General features: G+C 33.6%; 1 protein-coding gene across 1 annotated transcript; it reads right to left on the reverse strand.

The window, feature by feature from the left end:
• Positions 1-2,140: 2,140 nt before the first annotated feature.
• On the reverse strand, positions 2,141-12,142 carry LOC117104594 (probable serine/threonine-protein kinase pats1; the record flags this gene model as incomplete). Its single annotated transcript, XM_033245443.1, has 8 exons — positions 2,141-2,254; positions 2,486-2,731; positions 3,502-3,681; positions 3,995-4,084; positions 7,964-8,097; positions 8,931-8,958; positions 11,339-11,379; positions 12,083-12,142. Coding segments are annotated over 8 exons (893 nt in total), but the record flags the coding sequence as incomplete, so codon positions are not given.
• Positions 12,143-12,490: the final 348 nt, after the last annotated feature.

Here is a 12,490-nt window from a genome sequence, read left to right on the forward strand (position 1 = left end):
TGCATGACGAAAGAAAAGAAGAAGGAAGGAAATGAACAGATTGTTGCAACTTATCTGATGATGGGTGTCGATTTGTTCGGTCAATTTAATATCATTTTATTCGCTAATCCTTTACTAAGGTTAGCCCACACAATATCCTGTCTCTTATACACATCTAGATGTGTATAAGAGACAGCCTTTTATTTATTTATTTATTTCTTCTCAAGCAATTTGAGTGATTTATACGTTAAATATTTTCTATTTCTGAAAAGAAATTTAAGTCTACCATGTACCTTACCTAAAACTTTCGTACCAGTGGATTTACCATTAAGGTGCTGATCAAGGTCAAGACCCAGGTACTTGATACAGGTTCTGGCATTTACTTATTAAAGGTAATATCCAGTTTTGATTGTTTTCTACTCATATTTCGTGTTCCATACAGTATGGATTCGGTTTTGTCTAAATGTAACGTTAATTTATTATCAACAAACCAATTATTTATAGATTTTAACTCTTCATTTAGTTGAGTTTCAATATTTTTTACATTATTACTTGATACCATTAACGCTGCATCATCAGCATACAATAATAATTTGCATTTTACGGAGGATGGCATGTCATTGACATAAACTAGAAATAGGAGAGGCCCAAGTATTGAGCCTTTCTAGCATAGGGGATCTAGTACCGTTTATGTCAACTACTTGACATCTTCCCTGTAAGTATGATTGCATTCATAAAATAGAGATATCAGATAGCCCCAAAGCTCTTAATTTATACAAAAGAATATCATGATGAATGGTATCAAAAGCTTTTTTTAAATCTAAGACTAACATACCAGTATATTCACCATTATCCCATTTTTTACGTATATAATCAGACAGATGAATCAAACAAGTGTCAGTAGAGAACGATGGCCTAAAGCCCGACTGGAAATCGTAGAGGAGATTTTTTTCAGTTAAGTAGCTCATTAATTGATCATATATAATACGTTCAACAATCTTGGAAATAGCAGAGAGTAAAGACACAGGCCGATAATTCCCAGCATCTAACTTATCATTTTTTTTATAGATGGGTATGACCCGGGCACATTTCCAGTCCTTAGGAATACATCCAGTTCTAATAGATAAATTAATAATAGATGTGAGCGGCTGAACAATATTCTTAGCACCATCCTTAACAAACCTAACAGGTAAGGAATCTAATCCAGCTCCTTTGTTAACATTAAGTTGGTTAATGACGTCAAAAACTTGATTGAGATCAGCTTCCCTAAATACTAGATCACCGGGATTTACATGTTTGTTTTTATAGAATTCTATTACATGACTTTCATTAAAAATTCCTGGTTGGATTGGCAATGTATTTTGTAATTTAGTTGCAGTATTAACAAAAAAAGAATTTAGATAATCAGCCACGGATTCTTTGTCATATAAAATTGAGTCATTACATTTTATGGAAAAGTTACTTTAATTTGATTAACGTTCTTGCCAGCACCAAGACTTTTTAAAGTTTTCCAAAGATTCTTGGGGTTGTTCTCATTTGCACAAAGTTGGTCAAAAAGATATTTTAATTTTGCTTTTTTAATTTTGTAACGTACTGTGTTTCTAAGTTTTTTAAATTGCGTAAAAAAACTACTGCAGCAAAGAGTATAGAATTATATGTAACACCTCCTCAGTCTTCAGTTTAGAATCATCATGCAGTACATACCAATCACTATGCAGTACATACCAATCACTACGCAGTACACACCAATCGTTATGCAGTACACACCTATCGCAGACATGCCAACCCTACAAGGCAAACAAGAGGAGTCTGAAAAACTTCTGAGCGGAGTTTTGGCAATGTGAGAGGGGTATTCCTAAGACATGTTACCAATGTGATCAGATTAACCGTTTTGACTCACAATCAGCAATACCACCGTGCAAAACTAGACCCTAGACATAAAATCAACACCGCACCAATCACAACGAGCGTACCGTAGGCATCACCTACAGTAGTTTTGATTTCAAACTGACAGGATACTTTCCGTTATTAACTTGCATGTTTGCGAGTGTTTTAGCTTTATTTTTGGAGGAAGCTTAACACTACTACTCGTTTTTCGAGCACTGCTTAGGCCTACATCTCCATCGCTCTCATCGGACTCCATTTTCGAAATTGTGCTTTACTAGACTGTTGTTGTTACAAAACCAGTAGACCATGGAGCACTATACAGTTCAGAGTGCAGTGCAACTCTGACATCAATTCGGCCAATGAAATTTGTTTTTTTGAAATCAGTAGACTGTAAAGCATGAATTAATTTTTGTCGTATACAGTTCAGAGTGCAACTCTGACAGCGCTTTGGTCAATGAAATTGGGTTTTTTTTCAAAATCAGTAGACCGTAGAGTGTGAATAACTATTTCGTATACAGTTCAGAGTGCTGTTTTCAGGGCGAAACTAAGTGGTTTTGTTCTTATCTAAATCATAGGATTATCATTTTCATTCGGAAATGACATTATTATGAATCCGTACCTGCTCCAGAAGAAGAGTCACCCTTCCTTCACTTAATTCCTGGATCGCAATCAACAAATCTAGCCACTTGTGAGGGATAGGTCGATTGAACTTCTCTTTCATTTCAAGAATAACTTTCTTGAGTTCAATGATATTTCCATCTGAAGATGAGAGTTTGTTCTCAACAGCAAAATATTTCGGATAGACATGGGACTTGTACACCTGGTTTTCAATTGCTTTGCGAATTTTGGCAAACTTCTCCTCGATCTACAAAAAACAATATACAGTAATTATCACATTATAATCTGTTTAAAAATATTTTTTTTTCTATTTTTTCTTCTACTTTTCTTTCTTTTCTTCTTTCTTCTTTTCTTTCTTTTCTTAGTTTTTTTAATTTTTCATTTCCAAAAAAAAAGAGTCCCGTGCTCAAGGACACACAAAAGCACATAACAAAAAAAGGACTAAAAAAAACGATTGTTCAAAAAAGTTAAACTTACGATACAAAAACTATCACTATGTACAAAAAAGACATAATGCTATAGTATCTATAATTGTGAAAAGTTGTAATAAAATCACAAACACAATTTTCTGTATCAAGTTTATTTTAAGAAAATATTTTCTCATTCTAACTTGAAAACTTATTTATTATTATTATTATTATTATTACTATACAATAAAATAATTAAATACATCCAACATTTAAGCACAAGATGGTATAATACTATAAGAAAAAAAAGAAAACATGTTTATATTATCCATTTGTATTGTCCATTTGTTGATAAGAAAAAATTTATTGAAAGCTATAATTATATATATACAAAGTAAACATCAAATATTTAATTCTACTTTACTAAACTTACAAAATAATGAAATATTTAAACCAAGTTTTATATTATTTATTATATTATTGAGCTTGTATTGTGCAGCTTTAAAGTTGCAGGCATAGTTGCCTCATTGATTCAGCAACAAATACAAATTGAACAAAGACAAAATATGTTTCTACATGGTTCAAACAAAAGTTGTTTAGTATTGTTTACCTGTGTACATATCTCCTCTTCACTTCCAATCAGCGAATTGCGATGGGTAGCAACAATGATGCATACTGAGAAGTCTATCTCATTATCAATATAACGACCATCATCCTTTGCGTATGTGTAAGCTGATCGGATCCAATATAGCAAATACTCAAGATTTGTCATGTAGTGTTTGTGCACTTTCTGCAAAAAAAAAAAATATAACGGTAGAGGTGAAAGGTCATAAAATGCTGCAGTCACATACTGTATATTTCATTAATATTAATTTTTTTACAAAGTATTTTATTTTCCTCCTCTTAAATATTTACACTGTAAACATTCATCCTTAAATTAGCAAATATTTGCAAATGGCTTGCCCTGAGGGTTCAACAATTGAGTATTGTTTAGATGATTACCTCATAGATTGTCTCTCCAAAATCTAAATCAAGGTAGAATATGGAGACTACAGTTAATTTTTATTAGTTAAATATACTTAATAAAATTCTGAAATGCTTACTCCAGATGAATCGATAACCATGGCGTAGGCATCAAGGTCATCAGCAATGTTAAAAACAATCAGGAAGATACCTTCAGGTGTCATGTAAAACTAGCAAATATACAAATAAAAACATAGTAATAATTATTATGAGCATGTTTGTCATAAATAACTGAAACAAAAATAACACTTAGAAAGAAAACATGCATGTATTTTTATAGGTGCTTTCCACATTGTGACGAATCTATATATACATACATACTGTACATACATACATATATACATACATACATACATACATACATACATACATACATACATACATACATACATACATATATATATATATATATATTAATATATAATATAAATCAAGACAGCTGTTAATACAGTGTTAGAATAAAGGACATTAAAATACTTCGTGTAGCATAGCTCTCAATGAATGTAGTCCTGTAAATAAATGAATAAAGAAATTGTGTAATAAATTTCCTCTGGCGGGACTCGAACCTGCGACCTCTCGCTGTCAAGGCGAGAGTCATAACCATTAGACCACGGAGACTTCATGGTTGAACTGATTCAAGTACCACCAGATACACTCCATTACACAATAGGTATGTCTAGAAACAAGTAGTTGCAAATAACATAAATCAATATAGCCACCTTTCCCGACTCATTCAACACTGTGCGGAGCACGGGTATATGCTAGTTGATATAAATACTGCAATAGCACAGTACAATTGCACACATTCCTCATTTAGAGATGAACTGGCTCAATTTAAATTCAAGACCATCTCAACTTGTGCATCTCCTGCGTGGTTCACTGACACCTGTAGAACTGTCATGCAAGAAAGACGTAGAGCTGAACGCAATTGGCTAAAATCTCAAGCTCAGGTGATCTTGCAGAGTACAGGATTCAATGTAATCTTTACCATTATTGTACTTTTGATGAGGTTCAAGCTTCATACATTCAGTCTGAGATCGATGGATGTGGTATTGAACAGAGAGCTCTGTTTACGGAGGACGACTATAGCAGATTTACCACCTTCCTCCAGAGCATTTCTATAGACCGAACTGGCAACTCCAGTTATTACTGGTCATGTGACATATAGTGGGTACAAAATGTACACATCAACATGGTAAACCACAGTGCGCTCATTGAACACAGTATATTGAGAGAGAGTTATGATGTTTTTGGACAGCGACCCAAAGTAAAGTAAGGCAGTAGGCCTATATTTTTTATTTTAATAGTAATTTATCTACTTTGACAATCTCTGTGCATTTTATTTAGGCTCTGGAATGCTGCTAGTGTAAAGTAGGCTATAAATAGTTAGGCCCATAGGCCTAGGCTGCACTGTGAGTGTTAATCCTTGACCAGGACCTGGGAGGGAGTTGTTATGCCTCGACTATATATCTCTGTAGTCGTACTGTAGGTAATAAAGTAGAAAATAACCCTTAACAGTACTGATTGCTCAACCAAACTTGTGAAACAGGCTGGTGATGAGGCCTGGTTGGTATGGTGCATCCTAATGCCAGTACGTAATAATATGTTAGGATGATCATTATCCTCAGCAGTAACTATAAACATCCTATATGATTTAATTTTGGATTTAAAATAACTGTAAAATAATACTCTTGCAACGAATGCGGAGATTCGTTGTTTTTTTTTCATGGTGTGATAGCATTTGCCATGAATAATATTCTTAACTTAGGCCTTGGCCTAAAAAGTACCTCAGCCGGCGACAACTCCACTGGAGCAATATGCACGTTGTGAAAATACCGTACCTTGACCAGGACCTGGAGCAGGGAAGGAGTTGTTATGCCTCGACTATATATATACCTAATAAAGTAGAAAATAACCTTAATGGTATTAATGGTAAACTTGGGTCTAGTAAACTTGGTCTAGCATACAGGCTGGTGATAATACTAAAATAGGCCTGGATGGTATGGTGCAATGCAAGTACATAATAATAATAATATTTGTTATGTCATATGATGATCATCATCATAGGCAGTAACTACAAACATCCTATGATATAATTTTGGATTTAAAATACAAAATTACTGTAAAATAATACCCTTGCAATGAATGGGGAGATTTGTTTTTTTTCATAAATGGTATTCTTGCATTAGCCCTAGGCCTAAAAAATGTACCTCAGCCGATGACAACTCACTGGAGCAATATGCACATTGTGAAGGTACCGTACCTTTTCTTGAAAAACTTCCATGCTTTATTCCCACTATCCATTGAAGCTTTACCAAACCAAACTGATAAGTGTTTGAAAATTTAATTTTGGAACACTTCCGAAGTGATTTACCAAATAACTTGCATTCAAACTGACATTTATGATCTGACTATGATGTGACTTACACCAACAAGGCGAAGCCATATTCAATGCACTGTCCTCTCGCGATCTCGATAGATGTAAACAAACCCTATCCAATGTAACCGATTTGCTCTATTGGCTACGGATTTCAACGCATATATTCTGTCAACAAAATCAACCAACTGCATCAGCACATCTCTGATAATAATGAACACAATTCACTTTTAGGGCCATATCTTCTTTCTCATACCTTCGAGACAGTCACTGAAAATGAGGGCTAATCTATGCCACCTAAAGATTGTGACTTAAGTCTTCTTCCCACCAAGAATCATTTGTAAACTCAATTGTGCTATTTCTTTATTTTGATTTTAAATTAATTTAAAATATCTTTTGTATCTGAAGTCATCGAGAAAGTTATTTGTTCAACATTGAAGTTTTTAAACGACAATAATCCAATTGCTCCCTACCAGTCATCCTATAGAAAAGCACATAGCACAAAATCTGCTGTACTGAAAGTGAATAATGATATATATTGCAGGTTCTTGACAGAAGAAATTGAACCTTGTCAGTGTACCTAGATTTGTCCACCGCAGTCCATATGATAGGTCATATGGTATCCTTATCAATAGAATATGTGTATTTCTGGTACAGTGTTGGCACAGTTCAATTCTTACAAAACAAATAGAAAATAGCCTGTTAGACTATTAAATTTGGTGTTCTTTAAAGTTCTACATTGGGGCCCATTTTGTTTCTCATTTACATGCGTCCTCCCGGAGACATTCGTAAACACGCCTCTAAATTGCATTGCCGAAATTCCATCTTATCACTCCTATAATCCGAAGCCTTCATTGGCTGCTATTGAAGCAGAATATTATTTTTAAAGTTCTTCTGTTTTTAATCAAATCACCATATATTTCTAAATCATCTAAGTTACGCTCTGCAACATGCTCTCGTTCACTCAGTTCAACATCCAACTTGAAGTCAATTGGAGAGCGTTCTTTTATGTCACTGCACTTAAGTTGTAAAACTTGTTGGCTTTGCTCACAAGTAAATCTCTTTAAGCCACCTTGTTTTAAACTTTGATTAAAGAATCGTTTGTTTCTTAATCGTATCCTACATAACAGTTTTATTAGCTTTATTAGAATAGAAGGCACGCCGCCTGAGTCCGAATTGGTAGAGATTTAGCAGGTGCTTACCAAAGTTTAATTACATCAGTCCCCGGTTAGCGACGAGGGCATATACCCATAATGTGGTTTGGGCGCTGGCTTGAATTGGAACTTTCATCTTTATTTGTTTGTTTCACATTTCTAAACATCTCTACACTTTATGTATTTTGCACTTGATAAATTTAAAACTATTATCCATTTATCACTTTTTGTATTGAAAACCTGTCTGGGTGAACTTGGACCTGAGTTAGAATTGTGAAGGGACCTAGTGTATTAGATAAAAAGGTACTTAAATCTAGTTTTTAGAGAAAAAACCTGAAATTCACCGAACAATCATGTTCCATAGTTGCTTAAGCCCATGTACTGTAGGTCTAGGCCAGTAATGACTTGTTGCAATAAACAAGTTGATTTTTATGACATTAGTTAAGCTAGGGTGGAAGTGAAGGTTGTCAATTTCCACTGCTTGGTTTATTATAATTATACTATACAATAACACATACCCTGTGAATGCTGTGGTAGATTAGTTGACCTCCATAGTCCCATATCCGTAATGAGTTATCCCTTAAAGATTTGCCTTGCATTACTTGTACAACCTTTTTAATCACATCATCCATTCTTTGTGATTGTGCAATATCTTTAAAGAAAAGTTTAACATTAATAAACTTTTAGGAAGTATAATTTAACATACATTATAATCACCAACACCAACATTATCAGGCGAGACTTTTAACCTTGTTTAGCCAACCCGCCGACTTGCAAATATTGATGATTTCTAATAAAAATTAAATTTTATTTTTGGCAATTTTCGCACCCGCCGCCATTAAAAGTGGAAATTTCAGAAGAAAATTATTTTTTTTCTTTATTTTTATTACGTCCTCTGCTGCTTGAAATCTCCAAAAATAAGATATGTACAGTATATTTCTTTCTAATTATATAAATTTGAAGCATTTAACCATCCTATTTTGCATTCATCAATAAAATTTTATTTTCATTTTCTACTCCGTCTGGATATTTTTGACAAATCTATTTGCTAAACAAGAACAAGGAATAAAAAGTCTCGCCTCAGTATTAATAACATCAACACCAACAACATTGCCAACAGCATCCATTCATCCTCATCATTGAATTCTCCTCATTGAATCCTTGTCATTTTACCCTCATCACTGCATCCTCATCATCATTATCAGTATTACCGTTACCTCTACATCCTAATCATCGTATCTTCATCATTACTATCATCATTCATATTCTCAACATTGCATCGTCATTATCACCATCATAATTACCATAACCAATAAAACTGACAAAAAATAACATTACTATAAATGACACCAATATTACAATAGCTGTTTCTATTTAATTCTTTTTTAATTGAATTTGAAATGAATGTTATCCAATGATGCTCCACAAATTAGGTTTCATAACAAGATTTTAAAAAGGTGTCTCGTTTGTTTATTTTAAACATACCTTCCACTAGTGATGCTGATGCCGTGGCCTGTAATGAAAAGATTAATCTGGTTAACATACAAAACATTACATTAAAATTATTTTGAAAAGAACAGTAAAACTAACATACATTTCCTAACACATGCATGAGGGAATTTCATATTTTTTCACTTGTCCCCGGACAAGTACCTTTGGAAAATGCACTTGTCCTGAAGACAATTTTACTTGTCCCAATATCATTGCACAATAATCATAACAAATAACACAAAAGTAAACCATTTTTGCTATGGCCCTAAAATTTCAATATGTATGATGATATAGAGAAATTCAAATAAAATAAACATTATTGATAATATTCTATGTATGTACAAGTTTGTTGTAATCGTTTTCTTATTGCGTGCTTAAAAGCTGACGTCAAGAAAACTGCAAGTAAAACATTCTCAGGCATGGTTTACTCTCACGATAAACCAGTTCTCAGCCAAATGCTACTTTAACCATACAAAAAGAAATGCTTCACTATGGAGACAGGACTGTGTTTCTCACATTATTTTGGGCGACCATATCGTACGTTTCTACCCGTTTGTAGATCTTAATCAATTCTAATACTAAATTTAAATGTATAGGATACAAAAACTAATTCAAATTGCATGGGAAAACCTCTAGAAAAATCAATGTGGAGAATTGTAAATACCTGTGTTCCTACTATCAAGGACTCAATTTTCTCCAAAATATCCGTGGAAATCATATTTTCATAAAGTATTTTAGAAACGCGGAAACGGATTTCTAGGCCTAATATTTTTTCACGGGGGATATTTTACAGCCTGCCACATCCTCATTTAATTTATTGCAAAATAAATAAAATTGCTCTCAACGAAAGACAAGCACTGTATAACTGATACATTTATAGGCCCTAAATCCTCAATTTTTAACACCAGTTTTACAAGATTTGGATTTTATATGCACATTATCTCCATCACTTAGAAGTGAATGATGTTTTAATTACTTTGACAACTTCAAACCCCAATTTAACTACACCTTTTCTGTCTAAATTGCCTTCCCCACACAAAATAGACTACTTTCTTTGAAGTCAGCCTAATGGCTGTTGTTCATATTCATACTCGAGAGTAGACTAGTCTTGAATTTCAGACTTTTCATGTTGTCAAACTCAACTAATCCACCAATGGTTGTGCGCCCAAAGTCTTTGAAGATGCCTGGTATTTATAGAATAGACCAATGCGAATTTACATTGTAAACAGACTACGTGCAGCATGCCCGGTGACTGGAGGCTGACAGGTACAATATCATGTGAAAATAAATACCTGCTAATGCACACCTACGACAGATCTGGCTAAAAATTAACAACTAAGAATCCACTTCCAATTTTCACTGCAGAAAACAACATATGTTATATTGAGTAGGCCTACGTGGGAGTGTGACTCTAAATTGATGTTTAATGATTAATAAATAATAATTCAAAATTTGTTACACTTATACCAACATTAAGTAACGTATGAACTTTGATAAGAGTTGCAAGTACTGTAATATGTAGGCCTATATCGCGATATGTTGAGTCGTGTTGCCGAAAATTCGGTCAACAACATGTAGTACCAGGGGCCAACATGTAGTGCCAGGGGCGGTGCGTAACCATAGTAGGTTTCTTTTTGATATCTCTTTTATGGGCCGATAATTTAATAATATGAGGCATGTTGCGGCAAAATGGCTAAGTTGTAGCAAAAGTTGAAATTCAAGTTATTGGTATTTTCAGATATCTGAGTATGTTATCTTTAAAACGAGGGGTCATTCATTTAAATTGGACATTTCAAGCCTAAGTTATTGAAAAGTAAAAGTACAGCACTCTTAGAGTCAAGATAAACATGATTTTGAGTAATTGCCTTTCAAAGTTTTTTGTGAATACATTGTTTAATAGAATTAACTATCAAAATAATGTTAAATAAACGGTCTGTTTACCACTTCCAGAATTAATACTTTGGGACATGATTAATAAGACATTAAACTGTTGATCTATAGTAAAAACAAATTTGGATTTTTAGGCAATTTGTTTGAGCTCCCATATTTTATAGCTCATTTACTCAATACTTGACTGTGCGACAACTTAACCATTTTGCCACGAGAAGACTCAAGTATGCTGCATATTGTCAAGAGTCAGACTTCTATAAGTACCGTAAATGCATTACGCATTACATGGTAAAGTAGCCTGTTCTAAAAGTGCTTGTCCACGGACAAGTGGTCCTTAAAATTCTAGTTGTCCGACCATAAAAAACACTTGTCCCGGCCGCCAGGCAAGTGGGTTTGCTCATGCCTGCTAACAAAATCTGCTTGATAACAAAAAAAAACTTGATGATGAGTAAGAATACTACTACTTATGCAACTTATGAGTATTAAAAAAAATATGAAAAATGAATTCTTACTTGAGGTGTTCCATCATTAGTTTCTTCATTACCAGATACCTCTGAAACCAGATTTTCATAAGCAAAATATGTAAAAACTATTTAATTTGTTAGGTATAATAAAAAATATTGCATGAAAGCATCATTAAATAATACTAAAGCATAAAAAATAGAATATTATTATAACTAGACAAAGTGTTTGAAGATGATGTGGCCTACATTACCCCTCCCATACAAACTCTTCCAACATAGACCAATACTTCAACTAGTACTCGTACAGTAACCTTGGAATGAGATTATATGAGCGAATGAACTTGTATTTCAGACAATTTGGTGTTAAAAAACTTCCTGATTTTTCCAATGTTAGGAACGTAGTAATTAGCAGACTTTCATGTAGAGCTAACATGTCAATCAAAAGCAAGGTGTTGGTCAAAAATGACTCCAAAGTTCCTGACAAATGTACAAGGCTCAAGGACTGTTTTCTCATTGGATGGAAAAGTGGGCTTTGTGTGAAGAAATCTAGAATGGAATACAGTAAAAGTTTGTTCTGAAACATCCAGTTTTTTATTTAAAGAACTGTCTGCTCAATCCTATTTATCGCAGTGATTCAAAATTAGGATCAAAAGCAATATACAGCTGAATATCTTTAGCATACAGGACTATTTTGGCAACCGAAGACTTACACAAGTAATAATTACTCAAACAAAACCTTTAAAAATGTTTTACTGTATACAAGATACATGATACTATTAAATAGCAACATACCATCATTAGACTTTTTTCTTTTTTGACCACCAGTTGGTCCCAATGTTTGACTTTGTTCTCCTGAAAACAACAAAGTGATAGATTAGAACACAATACAACAGTGGTACTGGTGGTAAAAACTAAGAAAAACTTATAAAATTATTGCTAACTACTAGTTATTGAATAGAAAAAGAATACTCAATAAATTAAAATCTTCATGAAATACAGTATTGTACTAATAAACTTAAAAAAATAAATAAAGTTTATGGTGTACGGTAAGAATGGCCCCGGAAAAAAATGGCCCCGGAAAAAATGGCCCCGGAAATAAAGGCCCCGGAAAAAATGGCCCCGGTGAAAATGGCCCCATATGACAGGTAGGTAAAAATGGCCCCAATAATCAAACTCTGTAATAAAACTGATTTTCTTGAT

The sequence above is a fragment of the Anneissia japonica genome, unplaced genomic scaffold (assembly GCF_011630105.1).
Source record: "Anneissia japonica isolate Jap-2015-1 unplaced genomic scaffold, ASM1163010v1 scaffold61005_len26885_cov154, whole genome shotgun sequence".
Lineage (NCBI taxonomy): Eukaryota > Metazoa > Echinodermata > Crinoidea > Comatulida > Comatulidae > Anneissia > Anneissia japonica.